Below are 22,504 nucleotides of genomic sequence, written 5' to 3'. Positions count from 1 at the left end.
CTTTAGTACCTACCAATAAATTCAATTCGAAAATGTTTAACGGTGTATCGAGAAGAAAAATCTGGCATTACCAGGTTTAAGTGTGAATTTAAATTTTGACAAGTTCTATCTATTCGACCCGAAAATTATACGTCAACAAAATATTAACGATCAGCGACATGTACACGGATTAAAAGTGCGCTACTATAAACTCATTTAGCCAAAAAAATTTGGCTTTTCAATTAAAATCAACACCTCTAAGTCGTAGCTAAAACTTCGAGGCTTAAATCACGCGAAGTCGAAAACCGTCGCCACAATCCTTCGTAATAAACGTGAATCCGACCGACCTGAAACTTCTAAAAAGACTGTAAGCCGTTGCTGTATGATTTGCAAGTTTTCGTGAAATCGATACTTTGTAAACCGAGTATCTGGATTTGCGTAAATGTAACTTTTCGAGGCTTACACCTCAAAAACAGTCTTTCGATACGTGTGCAAAAAGGGAGTTGTGTCGAGTAAAACTGGCCCAAAGAAAACTATTTTCATAATTCCACTTCGATTGAATTTCCCAACATATCATATTCGCGAATAAAAAAATTATTATTGTAACTCAATTTACTTCTTCGTAAAATGTAACTCAAATTTTCTAATTTTTATGTAAATCATGAGCCGTGACTTCTTTAGGTGATCGTCACTAACAGCGTGAAATTTGAATATCGGTATCTACGGTACTATTCTTCAACGCTCTTGAATCGCACACGATTTCAATATCATTAGGATAATCCTTTGCGTCGCGTTAAACAATGCGAACTATTCTGTCCTGAAATAACCCTCATATATATTGAAATATTGTGTAAACTGTACGAAATATTTTGAGAGACGTAGATTAGATAGAGAATAAAATATGTACGTTGTATAGTCATCAAATAACTGTCGATCAATGTTGCCCCACCTCCGATATGAACCCTTCAGGAACGAGATATATATATATATATATATATATATATAATATATATATATATATAACAGAAACAAAACAATAACAAAAAGTACCATATCCCCGGGAGATTTGGGTCGTGTCGATTTAACGCGCGAATCATATAAATATCGAGAGAATTAGGAATGTAACAATAATTACATAATTATTTATTCAATTAGGGGAATAATTTGTTTTCACATTCTTCCGTGCGAAAAAATTCCACATTATCCATTTCTCTGACCATCTGCGATTTGTAATCGACAAGGACCAATTCCCACGTCCCGACAATCTTTATATATTATATATTATATAGTGCGTATATATATATATATGTACTGTATATAAAAAAGTATTATATATCAACATATCCGTAAATATTATATATTGTATAGAAGGTAGCGTATATTTTGTGAAAGAAATGGTCACAAGTTATACATTTATCTAATGACATATTTATTATATGATTTATAATTTATTACGGACGATGATTTCCGTTGGTGCAGCTCTACATTCCGTTTATTCCATAAACGTGTGAGTGTGTTTATTTTATTTGTAAATTTTTAAGTTATATTTTACGCATTTACGTACAAATGAGATCACCGTGTACATTTTATAATATTATTGTATACTATCATGTAAAATTGTTGTGTAAAAGAACGTGTAAAGATGTATATTATAAATATTTATGGTTTCCATCTGTGATCTCACTCGTTGGTGATATTTTAATTCAATGGTAACGATATATTATACAATTGAAAATAATTCGGTCAACATTCTATATACCTATAGTACTTGTAGCCCCGACGTGCGCTAAAAAACTCTAATTATGACCGCAAGGATGCAAAGTTGTAGACGCTTTTTTTACTACATTTACTTCAAGTATTGCATGCATAATGCATTCCATCCCAATACGTCCATTCTGTGACCCTGACGATTTCGGAACTTTTTATAGAATGATAGTTTTCACTACCAAAACTACGAAAAGATATTTTAGAGATTTTTCTGTATGCATGTATTTGTGAAAATTTGAACCATCTCAAGAACGTCGATTTTAAGACGAAAACTGAGCCTGTAATGTCAAAATGATCAGTTGTAGAATCTTTATTTGTGTATTATACTAATTTAATTTTAAGAAATTGTATGGGAAATGTGCGTAAAAAAAATTATAACCGATTTCGTCGAAACTATTCAGTTTATAAATTTGAATCCAGAAAAAAACCGATTGGTCATCACAATTCCGTTTTGGAATAGTATCATAATTTTTACCTCGTGAAGTTCATTCAAATTTTTTCAGAAATTATATTAATTTCGTTTTTTCAGATAGGGGGGTTAATCTTACAAAACGATAGGATTAAAAAACTTTTATACTTATTTCTTATTAGTTTTCTAAGTGAGAACCTACAGATGCAAAACAAAGAAAATACAAAATGGTCAGCGCCGTAGGCTGGGTAATCTGGAATGGAATGCCCTCTGTATTTTTCGAATGAAATGAAATGTCTATCATATGATAAACTAGCTACTCCAATACATTTGACAGACTCAGGCGCTCACATCGTCGGTACCGCAGGCACAAATTGTGAAACATTTTAGTTTGTAATAATATCTATAAGTATGAAAAAAAGAGAGAAAAGTGAATTTGAAATATTAGAAACGAAAGAAATACAGAAATTTATGTGACTACCTTGTGAGTGACGTTGACTAAAACGCTACATACGAGTGTGTTACTAATTGTCGTTACTTGATAAAATATTATGTACTATCATTTAATAAATGTGTTAATAAAATACAGTGACGTTAAGTGAATTATGTATACTATTTACACTTCTCTATGCCGCAAGTAAATTTATTCGTGGAAGTCAGGTGCGGTGTGTGCATTTTCATATCTTCACTACAAACCGAGTACAGAGGAAAAGAAATTCATCAACCAACAAAATAGATTTTTTTGGAGTCCGTTCGGTTCAATCTGGTATCCATTATTTGTATCAAATACAATGACGTCAATTCAACAATGTCGATTTAGTTAGTCGGTCAAAATGATTTAGTCAGGCGAATTCCTTGATTGAATAAAAGTCTTTCTTGTCGAAATCGAGTGAAGTATTGATTAGAGTGAAACTTTTGATGTGTTTCCGGAATTGACTCAACTGAATGTCATTTCGTTCGAAGTTTATGTATCGTTCTTCCAAGCACCATGTTCGATGATAGCAACAATTAGATACTCCAAACAAAATAAGTACATGAATCTAGCCAACAAAAAATTTTACAGAATATATTCATCGTAAATATCAGTATATTAGAACTATAAACGGCCGATAGGCGGCGAACTTTTTCGCTACGGAAGTAGCTTCAGAGACAATTATAAAACCAGGTAGTTGGTTAGGAAGTCAGGTACAAATAACGTAACATAAATTTATCAACAGATCTACTACAACCGGAGAAAGCATAATACCAAGTTTTGAGTCATCGAAGTTGATATTGACTATAGATAAACAAAAACTATTGATACGTGTTCAATTTATACTTCTATATATACAACAATAAGTTTTATAGTTTTAAATATTTGGTGAATCCCGAAAAATTTTGAGCCAACAGAATGACAAATGATATCATTAGAAGAATTATGTTTTTGAAAATAAAATTTCATATATTTGAAACAAAGCGATTACGATGCGTTGAATCAAATTCTTAGGCATTTCCATCACACATTTATTTGACACAAAATTCACATTATTGCTAGGAACTCGCGTCGTGTTATTTTGAATAAATTGATAGTCGGCATGATCATTCAAAGGCTTGATTAGGTTCGCAAATATTTCGTCCGTCAATAGTATTTTGTCGAATTAAGTAAGTATTGTGTTCGCTGCATTTGACTGTAGCATCAAACCAATATCACTTGACTCAAATAATCATTCCCTTCCGTGTGGATATTAGCTTATTACATTCCACTCTTAATGTTACAAGACTTAAAACGGTGATCTTGAATTCCACGATCTACTACATCCCCTCCTATAGGTCCATCGTAATAGTATATTGTGTGATAAGGGACGGAAGTTGCACATCGCCAACTTTTGGCCCGAGTCACACACGATAGTTTCTATAAAAAGTGAATGAAACGTGGTGGGGCCTTGCACGGTCGTGTTGCGGGACGCGAGTGGCCCATTTCTTCTCCCTAGGAACGAAACTGATCTCCCAAGGAGCAAAAATTATGCAATTGTGAACTGCGTATGCGCGAACCCATCTTTACAACACTAAGATGAAATTGGCTACTTCCGTCCCGCTAAACTGTTAAGCAAAGCCCCACTTTTCATGCACCTGAGATAAAAAAAAGTGACTTCACTCGTTACTTCCGTTTGAAATCAATAACTTACATGCAATTATTTGCAACGCCAATTCTTTTAGCTACCAGAATCTTGCCCGACGTTCGACTACAGATAGAGGAGACCGGTCTAAACAAGGCACTTTTCAAATTTTCGTTGTCAGAATTGGTCTTGTCCAATGATAATAATTAGCTACAATCTTATCTCGAAGAGTAAATCTTCCACTACCAATGCCCATTGTTAGATCTTCTCAATTTTTGGTAGGTTAACCATACCATATGTATGTAATAATCAACTATTATGCCCCAATGTGCCCTGTATTCGGCGTTAGTTGGCGCGTTTACAACAAATCGATACCTACGGACAGAAACAGCTTATCTCATCAGTTAATCGTAAGTTAGAAACAGCTTATCTCATCATTTACGTTAGAAACGGCTTAAGTGGCAAATTCACACATTTTGAGATAAATAACTCAATATATTCCTTGCACTTCCGCAACAGTTTTTGAAATTTTCAACTTCCGGAAATAGACGTTGATTGAATCAAAGCTAAGAAACCAACTAGTGTACCTGAGAATCGCAAGTTCGTCCTGTGATGAAAAATGGGCTGATAGCATAATTAGTTCAGAATTTGACGGTAGCTGATTAATTACTCAAATGTCATAACCACTGCTAAACACGGCTTGGATCAAAAGATACAACCAGTGTGCCAATTTACCCTTGCGCGAATTAGCCCCAGTCTCCCATATCCATAATATTGATCCTCATACTAGTTCATGTCTGTGCGTAAGCAATGACATGACGCAACCAGAATTCGCGCGGAGTTCCACCCTGCTAGAAACCCTGAATGCATGATCAAGGGTTAATGGTAACAGACTTCAACCGCAGATATAGAGATGTTATCAATTTGATGTTGCAGTATGTATATCCAATGTGTCCAATTAATGTTCCTGCAGATCTTTTTGTCACTTGCAAAAGTCAATGCATCGGATCGTAAGATCAGTTTTTGCAGAATGGAATATGCGCGGGACGCTTGATACCAACATGACTATCCTGACCTTCACCATCTCCAACTTATTAATCGCCATTTCTCGAATAGTACAAACAATTATAAGAGTCATATCATTTAGAATATCATCTAAGTGTAACATTCCAAGCAAATCGAATTCTGAAAAATCACGTCTCATTGTAAGGAAGAAAAATCGTTTGCATTATCATTTTATAAATCTTGTCTTGTAAAACGTGTCCTAATTGATAATGAGTGAATTATTTCTAAGCATATGTTACTGATCGGATGAAAAGAGGTAAATTTAAGAATAGTCGTGTGGAGCACATCGTGCGAAAAATGTAGCTTCAACTGCACTTCAAAATTGTATTGCATTTGTTCTGACAATGACGTTTCTCCGTTGGCATGTATTTTATGGACCATGAATTAATATTTATCGGAAGAAGCATTTTCCGATAAATTCGAAATATCTAATTTTAGTCTGTTCCGGTATTGCTTCAGTGGCACAAATTATATGGAACTGCTCACGTATTGTGTCGGTACTTGTGTGCCCAGACTTCGGAAACACGTGACTAGGGTTGACTGCCAGCTGGTCGTGATACTCGAAATAAACTCAATTATTAACTGACGCAGCTCTTGCAGAGACAAGCCAGATTATTTCAGCTACAAACTTGAAACCGCAAAGTCCTGCCACTCAAAGCCACCCAAATTACGTCCACGGATAACTTAACATGGAGGTAGGCACTTTGATATACAGGGTGGCCCTTTTAATCGCCCCAGGCTAATATTTCGAAAGCTTGAAGAGATACAAGGAAAAGATTGATACAAAACCTCGAGGGTGTCGAGGGGAAAAGATAATGCTGACACAAGTTGATTTGTGATTGCGCCACTTTTTAACAAACTTTTTGAGTACTTCGTGATTTTAAACAAGGAACACGTATTTTGACTATGACGCGATGACGGACTGATGGCCGCCATGCTGGACAAATTAAAAACGTAAAAAAAAAAAAATATCAATTGTTAAAAATTTTCAAAATTTTCGGGAAGTAGTGTACTTGGCCATTTTTTTCTGAGGCAAGGCATTAATTCCCAAAGTTTCATTCTTGAATATATCTTCAAAATCCAGTATTACCCGATCATAATTGAAATATGTGTTCGCCATCTAAAATCACGAAGCACTCGAAAATCACAGAAGTGGCGCAATCCACAAACCAACGCACATCAGCAACATCTTCTCCGTTCGCAGCCTCTCAAGTTTTCTATCAAACTTTTTCTCCTACCACTTCTAGTTACCAGGATATTCGCCTGGAGCAATTGAAAAAGACCACCCTGTATGCAAAAAAGAGCGGGGAACCTCGCAACCACAATATTGTTACGAAGGGTGATTTCTTTATTTAGAAACCTCCGGCGCGTAACACTTGTTAACCATAAGGGTAACGATTTACCGAGTCGACGACAATCATGAACCTCTCTCTCTAACAAATGGCTGACGGTGTCAGATTCAAATCTGATCGTTAATGACAATAAGCAATTTGGAAATTATTGAAAATGACAGTCTGTAACACACTCTATGGGTCACGATATGCTACGATGAAACACCTTTTCGCGGCTACGCCACAGCGTCGGTGAACTTATCTGTTACCCGAAATAACAATCTAGTCCTTTTTCCTTGTTTTTGGGCTTGAGTAACGTTTGACTCATGTTTGCACAAAATTTACTACGTTACAGCCCTTTGTGAAAAATGCAGTTGGCAATCTCTTTTTTCTTCAAAGCCCCGCAACGGTTTGCATCCAATGTATAATTTGCATGGAACATGGTACGTAAATTTCTCAATGTGATTCTACCAAAGATTTTATAATTAACAAAATACGTTTTATAATTAATATAAGATCGTCCATTGCTTATACACGCTATGCGACACTCTATATCTACAACTATAAAATATGCTGCTGTATTAACCCTATTTTGTCACTCTGGGCGACTTTCACCCCGAACATTTTTCAAACTCCTCGCAGAGTGCCTCAGTCGTGGTAATTTTGATTGGGTAAACTGAGACAGCTTTTTCACTGTAGACTGTTATTCTTGCTTTGTAAACGTATATTTTATCTAGTCCCACTTCGAAACTGGCTCAATGACGTCAAACACTGTGTATTTTTCAAATCTTGTACCGAAAACAACCAGCTTTTGAAAATTGACCGAAGACTGCGTAAACAAAGATTGAAATATGCAATTGCGTTAAATAAGAACTACCCAGTTCCTCACTTACGACAGTGCCAGCTATACCGGGAGTCAATTTTTATCTCACAGTTTCCTCTTATTCCACTCCATGCGCCAAAGAAAGCCCTACTATGAAGAATATAGCATTTAAATTCAGCGTATGCACCAACATTACTTTACCGCACTGTTCGGAAATAAACCACTTTACGCACACTCAGAGTTTTCAAAATCAATATTTTTAAACACTTTTTAGAGAAAAAACATTCAACATATTTCGTAAATGATTTGTTTGCTTCAGTATTGGTCGCCATCGTCTTTCACGTAGAAGCGCTCGAGGAGGAAAACTCAATGTGCTCATGTGGAGGCCAAAGTAAAGCCATTTCAGCAGTAAAAACTTTTCCCCAATTCATTGTGAAATTACCCCTGTATTTCAGCCCTAATGCCTGGGCTACAGTTTGTTCCGCTGAGATAGCATTCCAGAGTAGCATGCAACACTTACATTACCTGTCATCGCGGATTTCATTCAATTCGGTATTTGTAGAGTGCTAAGCGCGCTGTGACTAGCGTTATCTGATTGTATACATGAGATTCACCGCGTACTGAGTAGGTACTGAGGAAAGAATGGACTCAATTGTCGATCCCACCCTATCGAAAATGAATAACAGGGACATGAATTGAAGTTAAAATGGAGCGCAGCAACACTGCTGGAACTATAAAGTAAACGGCATGTATCACAAAATATGCTACTGAATGAGAGTAGTGGAAAACGCTTACCGTCCTTTTTTCAAGTTATTCAAATATTGCTACAACGGAATAGTTTTCTTCGAGTTCAAATAAAACATAGAAATTATATATTTGACAATCCCGTCCTTCTATCTTATCAGGCATATTCCTATTCGCTTGGCTAAGAGCATTGGTTCAAAAGATTTCATATATAATTCTCTTATAGCTTCAAAACAGGTGCAGAAAATATGCGAGCTTCAAAGCTAACGTACTTTCTACGTATTAGTTACCAGGTAACAACAAAAGCTTCCTCATGGAAAATGAATCAGACAAAACTCGAAAGGGTTCGAAAGTTTCTCCATAGGTTGGGCTTCAGTCTTTGAACGGCAGGAAGCGGACAATCCTGCAGACAAAAGTCGGGAATAATTGTAACCTGAAACATTTAGACATCAAGTGAAAAAATACAACTCACTGTCGATATGAAGCTATACTAGCTATGGTGTATTTGAGATACATTCAAGAACCAAAATAATTATGCAACAGATGTGTTGAATGGAAGCCAAGATTGGAACTTTGTTCCATGGACCGTCTAAAGAATCATTTCGTTGAATATTGACATGGGTTTGCTATCGCTTCGGTGAGGTAGTTGGGACGGGCCAGATTAGTACTAAATATAGGTTTATCTCGATCCAATTATTCAGACAACAATAGATCAGCAGTGCTGTACGTAGAGTCCCGGAGCTTCAGGTTCAATTTAATCCTATGGAATTGAATTCTGGCCAGAGACAGTTGAAAACGTTAATTCAATAACCGCTGAATCGGAGCCAATGGAGAATCGATACACGGTCAATGGAGCATTGATGCATATAAAACGTTTGCACTTTTGATGAAATATGCTGTATGGATTTCTAGAAGTATAACGAAAAAAACGACACTTGCCCGCAGATAGGCAACGGAAGTTACATCTGGGATATTTACTTGGTGTAGATGTTAGTTGGGTTATCTTTCTGCCGGCGAAGCCTTCGTTCGTATCGTTAAAACCCATTGCAAAACATTATTACCTGAATCGAGCTGGGTGATGAAGTAACCAAAGAGTGGTAGAACTTTTGAGATTTCCTCCACGTTTGTTGGTGACACAATTTTTTCGCAGTGCTCTATCGAGATAGAAAAGCAAACATATTTCCATTGTTTCATATTATTATAATCAATGCTACCACTCTTGCTAGTCAGCTTCCTTTTCGACATTTGTTTTTGTTGCTGTGGTAATAGAAAGGCGTGTAAGTTCTCGGATAAGAAAGACGAAGGGAAAACTTCTAACTAGGAATAGGTACTCTCTCCTCAAACCAGTGCAATTCTTAATTCCCAGAACGTTTTGGACTTTCCAGAAAAACGTGTTACCTTTCGAAAAAAATTATTGCAAAATTAAATGGGAAAAACTACGAAAGAGAGTTGTTTTGGAACTAGAATCAGTTAGACAACGAGAAGCGTAACAGTTGCGAATAGCTGTTTTTCAATACTACTATTATTACGTCAACTTTACGAACTGCAGACTTGTCGTAAGACTTTCGTCTTTGAATTTTATCGGTGTTGTCATTCCTCTATCCACTGTGTAATTTTTACAAAATTAATTCTTCCCGTCCTCTTTCATTTAATTGGCAAGCATATGTTGGGAATTCGTTTCGCTTTGTAATAAACGAATTCTTTATATTCATGAGAGTGCTTAGAAGAATTAAGGTCAAGTCTGGAGCTAGAATAACGAAAAATTGACAAACATCTGGGAAAACTTAAATTTAAACACGTACAGAATATATTACGAGATCAAATTGTGTCCCTATATAATGGAAATAAAAATTTATCGTGCACTCTTAAGAGGATTTCGAACCTGCGTTGAATACGGTAAATCATACTTTACAATTCCTTTGTTTTTTAACTAGCAAAATCTCATTAAGCTTTGGAAAATGATAGGGCTTCCCTCGTGGGGGAAAAAAACCCAAATGGACTGCTGACTTCACGGCGAAATTAACCCCCAACTTTGAGGGATATATTAGTACTTTTTAATTGATAGTTTACCCTAAATTTCCGGATCAATCTTCAAATTCAGGGTTGACCCTTACGGAAAAGCCCCCAAATTAACCCCTGAATTTACACTAAATTTAAAGCGGTACATTTGTATTCCCGAACGGACGGTTTGCCTCAAAATTCAGGACCAACCCCCAAGTAGAAGTTTACCTGCAAATTGAGGATTTATTCTTCGAGTTTTCTGCATCCTGTATGATTTGAGTGCAGACAATACACACGTGATTTTTCGTCATTGAGAATATATACTTCGCCATACATTACCATTTTTGTGTACGCGAATGTATATTTATACACCGTAGGTTGTCAATAATGAATTAAGGCGAATAACTGTTATTTGTTTGTTTATTAGAGGATGTAAAGGTAAAGTAAATTTTAAAGTAAAATAATGATACACAGTAAAGATCGTCGCATCTATTGTCTGCTTCTTTCCTAACCATTACGCCGGGTAAATTAGTTGAAGAAGATATACAACGAGAGATAAAATATAAGATTGACATATCTTCTGAAACAAAATAAATTTCGGGGTAGGTATCACCTTAAACCATTGACGTTTGACCCACGATGTTTTAAACTAATACGTAATTTACCATTTTAATTTAAGGGTTTACCCTAAACGAGAGTCAGGCATGATCCTCAGAGTCAAGAATAACCGGCAATTTCGATGGTACACCCTCTAATTTCGTATAGCATACGTCACAAAGAAAATTCGGTGAAAAACCAGAATACAATTTTTTTCGCAACGCGATACATCGCGAAAAATCCATAATATGAGAGTAGTCAAGTCCTCTGTTTTCGTATTGAGATACAAGCGTTTCCCAGACTCGAACAAAATTTTCGGAGGTCACTGTGATGTTTTTTATGCGTGATTCCCCGAGAAAGTGGGCAATTTGATACGCAGTAGTCGTATCGATGCTCCTCCAGGCTTTAGTGATCAAGTGCAGGCTTTAGTGATCAAGTAGATCGAACATCGCTCCTTCCAACATCTCATCGAGTCGAGTTGATCGTGATTTTAAGAGAAATTAGAAACATAGTTTTAATAGAAACAATGTGTCTGCAACGTCAGCCGATCATTTTCCGGCCACTGTTAACACAGAAAACAAAAAAATGTTTTGCAGGACATTTCATTTTCTCATTGCGCTGTTTTATAGTTAATTTTCTTAAATTTCATTCCTTTATAATAATATAGTACACCCAGCGAACAGGTTAATGTTGCTATTCCCAGAAGATTTAGTATTGTTAGTTGACTATACTTTTACCACATTTTCTTGTAATTAGAACTATATTTCAACATTACTGTGACGATACTTGTTGTACAATAAATTCCTAGTAACTATAACAAAATGAGATTTCTCTCAGTGCGTGTTAATTACAAAAAGACTTTTGCAAATCCAACGCTATGATTTATAATGTATTAGTCGAGAATTTGTGTGAAGTTTACTATAAAATCTGTTGAGAAATGAATAATTTTATAACCACATAAGATTCCAACTGTTTGTCAATAAGTATCTCTCCTTGTACTGTTTCCCGAAAATGGATATGCTATAGATATTCACCGACGTATAACTCGATGAGTGTCAGATCTTGAGACGAGATCCTCATAAACCCACAGAATTCCTCGGAGATTAGAGCGCTGCAGCGCTGCCGGGGACGAGACGTCTTGCGATTATCGCCAAGCGACGTTCCCGCCAGAGAAGTGTAAATATCATGATTTCTCAAGGGTGGTCCTTCGACTTTTGGCTTCCAATTACCCAAGGAAATAGGAAGGGCTAAGTTTCTACTCTAGATGTTTATTAGATAACAGTCTAGTGCACCAGTACCCAAGGGTTTCGTTCACGATCAGCTTGTCGAGTAACCCGAACATTGCCCGTTGGGCTGGGCCGAGCTCGAAAATAAGCTCCTTCCAAAATCGATCAGACCTGTTCTCGAACCCGAGTATATGGCTAACTGGCGCGAAGGGCGGTCCAGGGGATCGGAACAGGCAACGCGGAGGGTTCATTGAAGATCCCCGCTGCCCTCGCTTTTCTATTTTACACGTACGTAATGCGTATACTTTTTGCTTTTATCCTCGATAATAACGCAGCCTCATGAAAAAAAGTGTCTTGTCCAGCGGACTAGACCACCATACCAATATGTGTTGGACATGCTGAATCCGAATCCAGTGTCGGAATTGCTCCAGCACTACCAGAACAAGACACTTTGTGTGGCTGTGTAATGCATGTACCTACTTATGTACATATACGTGATACATCTATACTTTGAGTATCCCGCAGACCGACGATTTGTGAATTATTTCCATTTGCGAATTTTTTGTTTGAACCTTTTCAAGCAATTGAAAAAATACGGAAATTGAAGCAGACTACTAGAAACTCATCATGTGAGTACATTTCACTAGAAAATTAACCAAATTGCCTCAGTAACGCATTTCACAGTAAAATCGTTTAAATTCTGTTAGTAACGTTGTTGAATGTAAACAGCATCTGGAAACGGTGAATGCCAGTAGGCAAGATATTCTAAACTCAGATTCATATTAATTATAGGTCAAGAATCCTTAAACGATATTTTCGTTACCTAATATTTTAGAAAATATATATATATACGAAACATATTATTTCCCATGTCTACAATATACACATATATACGATAAAACAATATTAACTGTCTACCGAATCTTAATATTCCGTCTATACATACCGATTTTTTGGTATTGCGAGATTTAGCGAACCTTCAATATTTCCATATTAATTAACCAGTATTACGATATTATGGTATATACCGGAATCTCGATATTTGAGTATCGCTATTGACAAATGATTCCCACATCGATACGTTTCTAGGACGAAGATACCGAAATAAATTTGGTATATCAACAGGCTCACACCCCTACTTATTACCCTCATGTTTCAATCGCTTGTCCATACAGTTTTGTGTAATAAAATAAATAAGTTGACGGCGACGATCATACGTTTTCTATAACACGAACTCAATAAATCAGCTAAAAATTTTCGCAACACATAATCTTCTTCTACAGTGAAAAGCACGATTTTCCACTATTCATTACTCTAAATAACCCTACACATTTGAATACATTGCAAACTGCTGTTGTAATAGTACTACGCATGCGTCACTAGAGAGAGAAGGAAGATCGGTTGTTACGAGCGCCCAATTTTCTTCATTCTGTCCTTATACCGTATGGGAAGTATCCCTTTTACTTCCTGGCATGCATTAAGCCGACCCTCAATCGGCCCGAGAAAGAGAAGCCTGGTGCGGGCAGGTTGTTAGTTGTGTTATTCTGACTTGACTGTTTCATAGCATCATGGAGCCTCCAGAACGTAAGTTGAATATACTGTAGGTACATTACATGCAACATAGACACTGAACAGCTAATTTTGTCCCTAGTCGATTTCGGGTGCGTTCCGAAATGAACTCCCAGTGCTGTCAACTATCTTTTATCTCTTTTGCGCTGCCGAGTTCGTGAGTAGCTCGTGAGCCGACTACCTCTGCTTTTGTCCTAGGGAGTTTTTAACGCTATCAGCTAGTTTCGGAACGCACCCTTCGTTGACAATGGAGTCAGCCCGTAGCGCCACCGCCGGCTGGCCGCAACCCATTTGAAATTTGTATTGTTGAATTCTGTTATACTTACGAAGATTGAGCCTGTTTCGCGGCCGGCTGTCGGTGATACGTGGACTGATCTCATTGCCAACGTAATCGAATAGGTATAAAATTATATGTTTCAAAATTCGTGTTCATATGTAAACAGCAAAATACATAAGGTTTCCTCAAGGGAGCTCGAGACCTACCTTGAAAGAAGGAGGCCAATTACACCCGTATTCATAGTCCTTTCTTGAGGAACAAGGATTCCTTGTTCCTCATTTCACGTTTCATAGACCTTCCTCGACAGAACAAGGAACCATATTGGCCTCCTTCTTTCAAGGTAGGTCTCGAGCTTCCTTGAGGAAACCTTCGACACTGCGATTGGCTGGTTCGTTTCATGTAGCCAACGCTTACGCTTGCGCTTGGCGTCTATGCACCTATGACCCGTATGACGCGGATCACAACCAGTTTACAGGTTAACTTCTTTGAGGTTATACGCTCTCATCAACCGACGCAACTTGACAATGAGAGCTAAGCAGTTCGAGTTAGATTTAAATATAGTCGAGTGGCGCTTCGATCAGCAGTTTTACCACCATAAGCAATCATATATCCCTAAATATGTCTTCCTTCTGGAAGGGAGAGCCAAGTTGTGACCATGAAACGAGGACGCCTCTGAGATTCAAGGAAGCCTTCATCAAGGAGTCCTTTATCCTTGAAATAAGGAGGGACTATGAATACGGGTGTAACTGTACTTTGGGACAAGTCGAGGTGTGATACAAATATATAAACTTATTTTGTCGTACATCGACGCGCGTTGTCATTTTCTTGGGTTTCGTATTCACGAGCGTTCTCATCGGACATATACCCGTTTTTGTTTGATTTTACTTACCTAGAGTTAAATATACACATGCCTTAGTTCTAATTTGTGGTTCTAATCGAGACCGACTTAAATTTCCATTTGATATACTATTAAAGCTGTTGCGTATACTTTTAAATCTGTCCCACGATATTTGTCAAAATTCGTAAATCCGTAAATTAACCATTTAAAATGCCATTTCGACCGGTAGTGACGTAATTCAATCGCCAGGTCTAGATTTCCCACAGTCCAATTGTAATTGTAGTCGGTGAATCTAGAACATTTTTAGTGAGAAACGAAATCAATCTAGTGGAGCATCTGGCAATACTGCGTCAACGGCACATGCCATTTGTCGCAACCATGTCGACTCTCTGATCACAACATATTACTCGAGTGTTGAAAGTTATTATGCAAGATAGTCGCTATGTATAAGACAAATGCGTTAGGACCACTGATACATAGGTGTACTAACCAAACTACACTATTTTTTTCTCACCGCCTAGTACAGAGTACTGTACGAAACATAGATCAGCGAGCATTTCAGTATATTGAGCTCAATGGTTCAATTTCCAGGTAATATAGTTTAATGTATACGCTGCACAGTAGTTTGTGATCCTTATTATAATCTCCCTAGTTTCAACTGTCACCGATTGCCCAAACGGAATTGATAGACCGTATACCCTTGCTGTATACGCATGAGGCAAGTTGAATCTGGCCGCACGGGGATGCATATAATATGTGGACGGTAATACGAGGCTCGGCAAACTGCCTCGGGTTGTGCACCGAAACTGTCTCGGGAGTAGGCGGCGTGAATATGATTCAGCGCGAAGTTTAGAACCCCAGCCACACACATTGAATATCAGTGAGCAAAATTTCAGAACAATAAAGTTAACTTACTAGTCAAGATGAGGAAGAGTAGTTGTGATATTGACACAAGCAATTAAGTACGTATGTCATTAGCTGAACTATGTTGCAGATATGAATTGGACCCAGGAAGAGTGTTTACAAGTAATAAACGAGTATCGTAAAAGAAAAGTTCTTTGGAACCCGCGCGATCCGCTTTATTATAACAAAATAACAAAGGAAGATGCTTGGACAGAAATTGCTGTAAAATGTTGCAGGAGTACTGAAGAATTGAAAAAAAAAATAGAGAGTCTCAAAAGCACATACAGGCGTGAAAAGACGCGAGCAAGAAAACGCTATAAAACAGGAAAAGGTAACGAGACGTTTCTCGAAGTTACATTTACTTGAAAGTATTCAATTTTACAGGGCGAAGTGAGATTCATCAACCGCAATGGTTTGCTTACACCAGTCTACAATTTCTGGACAATAAAAATATACCCTACAAGACGCTAAATGTAAGTGTTTCTATTGAAAAAGATCCTGATTTAATTTCAAATATTGTTAGGCTAAAGATGTATGGAATGAATGTTTGTCCAAGCATATTCGTTTCGCCACAATACCATACCAGCTTTACAAAAGAATCTTATCAATTCATCTCTTATTTCTCGAGTACTATGTTTTCTTCTGAAAGATACATTTCCCAAAGGTATAATAAATTTCAAGGCCTCCTGGCTGTTTCACCATGTCCTAAATATTATTTGTTCATTGAGCTCGCTATCGCAAGTGCAAAGAATTATTACTTTCCAATTTTCCAATCTGTCTACAACTTCTGAGTAAACCTTTATCGCAAACATGTCCTTGGCAGCTGATATCGGCGAACATGAAATTGTAATCAGCATCCACTGCAGTCATTAAGACAGTACTGAACTGGGATTTTCAATTGAGAAAATAGTTTCCACTGAGTATTGTTGTTCGTCGATAGTTTGAGAAATTTTTAGTATTATCAAAAGTGGCAAGAATTTCCATTCCAGCTTCTGGATTGGACGACATCTGAAAATGTTGATAAATGAAAACTAAGTGCTTGTGTGAGAATAAATATTCAAGGAGGTGACAATTTTGAGAAACTATGAACAAAGTTTGGGAAATTATATAAAGCAACTCCGACAGAATGCACAAATAATAGGTGTACAATTAGTTATTTGTTTTTTTCTTGATGTGGTTTCTAGAATGTGCAAAACATGTCTGATGAAATACCAACAGAGCATTTTAACAGCGAAAGTCTTGATGACAGTAACAACATAGGAAACCAGTTCAAAAACGAACAGATCGAATTAGAAAATTTGCAAGCATCGGATGCCGAAGAAGCATTAAACACTGAGAAAACAGAGTTCAGTACTCTGAGAACCCGAGTACTGAAAAGAAATAACATTGATCAAGACCAAAGAAATGCAGAGGCGTTTGATTACATACGACAAGTACCTGCAAGATCTGACCAGTTGAAAGATGAATGTAGTCTCTTTGGTGATTATATTGCGGCAAAACTACGCAAATTCGATGATCGATCACGTGCTATTGCAGAACACAGAATTAGTAACACCTTATTCGATTTGGAGATGAATGTAAGTTAGCATATTGAAACTTGAATAAATTATTCTTATATATTTTTATAACTTACACTTATTCATGTAAACCGTACAATCCAACCTCTTAATAAGAACGCCAAAGCCCCTGAGGTGTAGAGTTTTTCACGAATTCGAATACCTCCACCATACGTGTGCTCCTGACTCACAGGCTCTCACAGGGTGAGCGCATTTATTGAGAGGTTCGCATGCTAGTAATTTGGGCCTTGACGTTGAGTCAGTGCGGGAGATGTGCGCGAGCGAGAAACTGGGGAAGCGTTCGTAATGCGGGTGATCTTATCGAGATGTCGGACTGCGACTATGCTCCTGTCATTCACAGGAATTTTCCCCGATATACAGTTGAAATGCAGCAGTAAGTAGAAAAAATCAACGCAATGACTATGAAATACAATATTAATATTCTTAGTTCTGACATTCATCGTTCTGCATCATCCAGTCTGGTAATTTAAGATAGCAGCTCAGCTTTGTCAATCATTAAGACTACATCCCTTCTGCTTCTACCACTAAATCTCACTGCATCAATTAGAACAGTCAATGCTTTTTTAAAGCTATCTATACGTAAAACGATTCTACATAACCAGTATTTGTTGTATATTTTTATTTACCTTGGTGTAATCTTGAAACTGTTTCAAGTACAAGTTATTTCAATACTTTAAAAAGATATTGTCAAGTAAAGGAATTGTTAGTTCCAAAAAAACGTAAAGTTATTGCCAATCGTTCATCAGTCGGGACTATTTGTCAAATGATATTTTATATGATACTAAAATCTTGTGCCAACGTCCCTACTGAAGTTTGTAAATCCAACTGCATCTTCTGATTGTGGCAAGTAATTTAGCAACACGGTGTCAGTTGCATTTTTTTTGCCGATTTCTTTTTAATATATAATTACGTTGTCCACCAGCACCGTCGACTTCTCTTTTTTCCTCTGTTCGTAATTAACTTGCACAAACTACGCTAACAATAAGGTTGTCATATGACATTTCCATTCTGCTCATTCCGCATAACTAGGAACTTATGGATGGACGGAGCAGTGTTGGCAACCCTGAAAATGGTGTCTATCATACGAGGGACGTAATTTCATCGTATTTCAGCAAAGATTATCGTATTCTGGTTTATATTAAAATATTATATTGACGATGCATAGCATATTTCAATTTTTATTATCATGACCGTATATTGCACCGATTATGCGATGTATTTTTCATTTTACGATCTTTTCTCGCGTCAATCACACGCATGGCGCCAAAATTAGCACACTCCAACATCTTTTTAAAATCAAAGTAGATCCAGTTTCAATAAATCAGTTGTTAATTACCCTGAATATTAAAATAAATAAATATATGAGAAATTCTATGTCAAGTCGACCAATGATTTTCCCTTATCATTTTCGATTCGCTTCACGATTTTTCAGACGATTCTACAGTCGCAAAAAAGCACTCCAGAATTATTTATCGATTTTTCCCTCCATCCGTTAATTTTCTATGATTATTCAAACCCATCTCAAAATTGGCATTTTTTAAAAATATCAAAAAATTCTGAAAAATCTTATTTTTCGATCCGATCATTCTGATACCCGTTGCACGACGGAACGATTTTTTTCTTATATTTTGTTGAGCACTTTAAACATTTTGAACAATCGAAACACCATATTCTAATATTTCGAAAATTGTCGAAAGATCATTAAAACTTCTGTTTTCAATTCTGAATTTTTTAACGCAAGGCCGCAGTTTTAAATAAAATTTGCTCTTTTATTTTCTTCGTGTATCTAAGAATTATTTCAAATGCTATAGGATGATTGAGAGATGGCCAAAGTTTCAAAATCATTTTTTTTTTTCAACTCTGCTTCCTCGACCAACTCTACCGTAAAATCAAACATAGTGTATTACTCCGAATAAATTGGTCACAATGTGTTATTAATGAGATTGTACGTACCCTAAATTTGCTCCGATGAAATCGAATGACAATTTTACCGCTCTTTTAAAACAATTTTCCCGGGTCACGCGATTGTTACGTAATGCAACTGTAACGTAACGTTAATCGTTTACTTTTGCCCCGCCCCCCTCCGCCAATTCGCGTTGCGTAATTCGTTTACAAACCTCTACGAATGACAAAAAGACGACTTTGTAAAGACATCTGAAAGTTGACTCACGACATGTGTTACCGGGGATGTTTTAAGATGAAATTTTTTGCATTAATAAACCTACGTTCATCAGACTTCCAGCTTATAAACCATACGAGTGAGTCACAATTTTTGTAGTAAGAGATGGTAATTTTCTTTGATTATTGTGAACAGAAAAAGTTTCCGGATGAAAGGCAGTGAAGCGGTGTCCATGGTGTACACACCTATGAGTGATTTACACCCCTAAATTTGCATAATTTAGAATCTTGGATCAAATAATGTTTAGTGTCTCTAACGTGCATAAAATCATTGTATAATCTTTAAAATGTGATTCCACTTGACTCCGGCGGCACCATGTCAATGTGGTGCAACCATGTGTCAGCTATTCAGACTACTTTATTAACATTTTATTCTAACTTCAGTTACAACAGTAGCTCATCACAACTATTTCGTCCACAATAATCATCGAACGTACAATTTCCACCCAATAAATGCTTAAAATGTTTCTTAAATATCTAGAATTTAAGGCGCGAAAATTACTCGTACGTGCGTAAATATTTACCCTTTGATAGTCTTAATGGGATTTACGGGAATTGTTAGTGGAAAATTAAGAAATGAAATAGATACAGTGTTCATTCATTTCCAGGTGCACTTAAGTCAGCACGGAGAACTTATCATACATACATACATACATATCAGATACAAGTGATTGCAATAAATAAGGAGACGGTAGGGGTAAAAAAATTATCTAATGTGTATATATTATTGGAATATGGACGAACAACGATCTTCTCTATGCTTTCAATTAGGCGTCAGAATATAATTGAGTACACAAAGTGAATTTAGATTGACGAAATGGGAACCGGAAAATTTGAAAAACCCCCAGTTTCCTAACTTGATATAATAGGATTACTCAAATCGATTTATTCACTCAAATTCTTATGAATATGTTGATTTTACGCTTGAATTTATGGTACATTCCTGAATTACGCTTAAATTCAGGGTAAAATAATAAAGATATAGTCCGAGATGCATGACTATGTCTGTTAGCAAGGCACATTCTACTGAGCATCGACCTGCATCGTAAAAGTTAAGCTTGAAATTCCATCAATATTTGTAGATACCTATATCGATTGCTCACGAGAGATGTGGCGCGTGATAATCGGCATCAAAGGATTTCACCCTTCCAATCCAATACCCTAACGGACCTGTAGGCGAAGAAAATGGTGGAGGTAGATAAAATTGTCGTTTGTTCTGCTTTGTAGTTTACGATGCGAACTACACATGCGCAATGACACACTTTACGTATATATCGGTACACGTATGTACAGTAAAATGCAACAATGCCTTTATCTTCCGACCAACTTGCCTTCGGTCCGAAACACAATGCGAGTTCAATTCCATAGAAATTATGTGAGTATGACTGACGATGCAGCTGACGTGAAAAAATGGACCGCATTGTCACATAATTCGCATTGAATCGAAGTCGCATTTTGTTTTGGACTGAAAACAGGTTAGCCGGAAAGTTGAGGCATTAATGCATTTTACTATAATGTTCGTTAATATCTGTCCTTTCCGGTTATCTTGTTTTTGGTCCGAAACAAAATGCGAGTTCAATTTTGTACGAATCATGTGACCATCAGTAATGATGCAGCCGACGTGAGAGATTCGGAGTCATTGTCACATAATTCGTATAAAATTAACCTCTCATTTCGTTTTGAGGCCTTCTGTATAACCCTTTTTAGATTATTAGGACTCCCAGGAACACAGAACACACGAAAGAAAGCGTGAGACCATGAGCAGAGAAATGACCAAGAAAATCTGTCGTTTCGCTGTAACTTTTGATCCGTTGCTCGCAGCGTATTGGGACTGCGTCCAATAGATTTACACCAATCAATTGGTTGTATCATTCTGGAAATCATCTCAAAGTATCCTAAAAATATTCATAGAGATCAGCTTCACTTTTTTTCACAATTTTCGAAGCTGAAGTTATCATATCAGAATCGATTTGTCCGCGTCTTTTCAGACTAAATGGACCCTGCGGAATGTAAAATAGACATCCAGATCAACGATCAGCCGTGTCGGTAAAGCAACTCAAAATTAAATCATTACCGACACAAATAGGCATTTCCGGGAATAATTAGACTTTAGTAGAACCGCAGAATAAGTTGAAATTGTAGTGCTTTCAAAATGTTTCCCAGATTAAATGATCTGCCCACATGCTCGAGAAGTGGAAAAAACTGAGATGCGAAACGAACTAAATATCGCGTGTCAAACCTATCTACAGCCAGTAGTTCTTATTTACCAAGGGAACTTATCATTGGTGTGAACCCAGACGTGTTATTCACTTTTATCCACGACCAGCCAACGGGCAACGGTTAGTTTGCACGTCGCTTTACCGACGTCTGATTTCCGTGCGAGGCTCCTACCTTATCCACGGATGGTTAAGCGATGCAATACTTCATAACCGATAGTCGGTAACTCCAGTTGTAGGAATCAGTTGTCAACAGCCGTAGCTACACCGCATCATCCCGTTTGAATCGTGCCTTTAATCGAGCCATGAAAAAAGTTTTAAGTTCAAAGTTATTGTATTAAAAATATCGAATGATATAATTTGAATGTGAATAAACTTCACTTTTAATGTTTTCTGCAAATATTTTACTCTCACTGATTACACAACCCGGAAAAAACGTTCTAGATCTCTTGGATCAGGGAATTGGAAAAGAAATTTAACATATAATCGACAAGTCATTAGTTCCCAGAAATAGGAACGTGAGAACGTGAAGTTTAAGCCTGTGACCTGGCAGCTTCGTTTGAAAAGGAACCACCCACCTAGGTTTACACCATGACAAAAAGCGGTATTTCATTGAATCCCGAAATCACATCATCATGCCCAGCCGAGCAGCTTGCACGAGAATGACTGAAGCAAGCCCTACAGCCATTGGCGAGAAGGACGGTGTCGTAAAATCTAAATAAAACCGGTACATAGGTGCCTGTTTAGATAAACTGCCTGTTCTGCCCTTGAAGATTTAACTTGATAACTATGCACATAGCGTAATTGGAGTGTGAGAAGGTCTTTAAAATAAACAGTGAACCGTTTTGTATGACAATATGACCACGAGACCTGCTCGAATCTCTACAATGGTATCCAGTTACACATGT

General features: G+C 37.1%; 1 protein-coding gene and 2 long non-coding RNA genes across 10 annotated transcripts in view; 1 reads left to right on the top strand and 2 right to left on the bottom strand.

The window, feature by feature from the left end:
* LOC124187865 overlaps positions 1–22,504 on the bottom strand; it is a 64,523-nt gene that overhangs the window by 33,393 nt on the left and 8,626 nt on the right. The gene's annotated exons all lie outside the window — the stretch shown is intronic.
* Positions 13,531–18,567, top strand: LOC124187749. Of its 7 annotated transcripts, none has more exons than XM_046579876.1 (7): positions 13,531–13,622; positions 15,314–15,602; positions 15,717–15,956; positions 16,010–16,098; positions 16,810–17,202; positions 17,445–17,575; positions 18,232–18,567. In XM_046579876.1, exons 3-7 carry the CDS (start codon positions 15,719–15,721, stop codon positions 18,296–18,298), a joined length of 918 nt encoding a protein of 305 aa, XP_046435832.1. In that variant the 5' UTR covers positions 13,531–13,622; positions 15,314–15,602; positions 15,717–15,718; the 3' UTR covers positions 18,299–18,567. The 7 variants fall into 7 exon arrangements, with proteins under 7 accessions (XP_046435832.1, XP_046435838.1, XP_046435822.1 ...); XM_046579866.1 differs by lacking the exon at positions 13,531–13,622 and adding an exon at positions 14,342–14,652; XM_046579855.1 differs by lacking the exon at positions 13,531–13,622 and adding an exon at positions 14,716–15,313 and having other exon boundaries at positions 15,412–15,602.
* Positions 16,459–18,225, bottom strand: LOC124187895. Of its 2 annotated transcripts, none has more exons than XR_006872195.1 (3): positions 17,829–18,225; positions 17,259–17,601; positions 16,459–16,633 (listed from the first exon to the last, which is right to left on the bottom strand). It is a non-coding gene; the product is annotated as an uncharacterized LOC124187895 (long non-coding RNA). The 2 variants fall into 2 exon arrangements; XR_006872196.1 differs by lacking the exon at positions 16,459–16,633 and adding an exon at positions 17,055–17,152.

Source organism: Neodiprion fabricii, chromosome 1, assembly GCF_021155785.1.
Source record: "Neodiprion fabricii isolate iyNeoFabr1 chromosome 1, iyNeoFabr1.1, whole genome shotgun sequence".
Classification (NCBI taxonomy): Eukaryota; Metazoa; Arthropoda; class Insecta; order Hymenoptera; family Diprionidae; genus Neodiprion; species Neodiprion fabricii.
The sequence above is the reverse complement of the archived record's forward strand: the minus strand, read 5'-3'. Positions and strand labels throughout refer to the sequence as shown.

Excerpts from the sequence above, each read along its gene's own strand:
- LOC124187749 (XM_046579837.1), top strand. Across the intron at positions 15,957-16,009 it reads ACGCTATAAAACAGGAAAAG|GGCGAAGTGAGATTCATCAA; the intron begins GTAACGAGACGT and ends TCAATTTTACAG. Across the intron at positions 17,576-18,231 it reads TATACAGTTGAAATGCAGCA|GAACTTATGGATGGACGGAG; the intron begins GTAAGTAGAAAA and ends CCGCATAACTAG.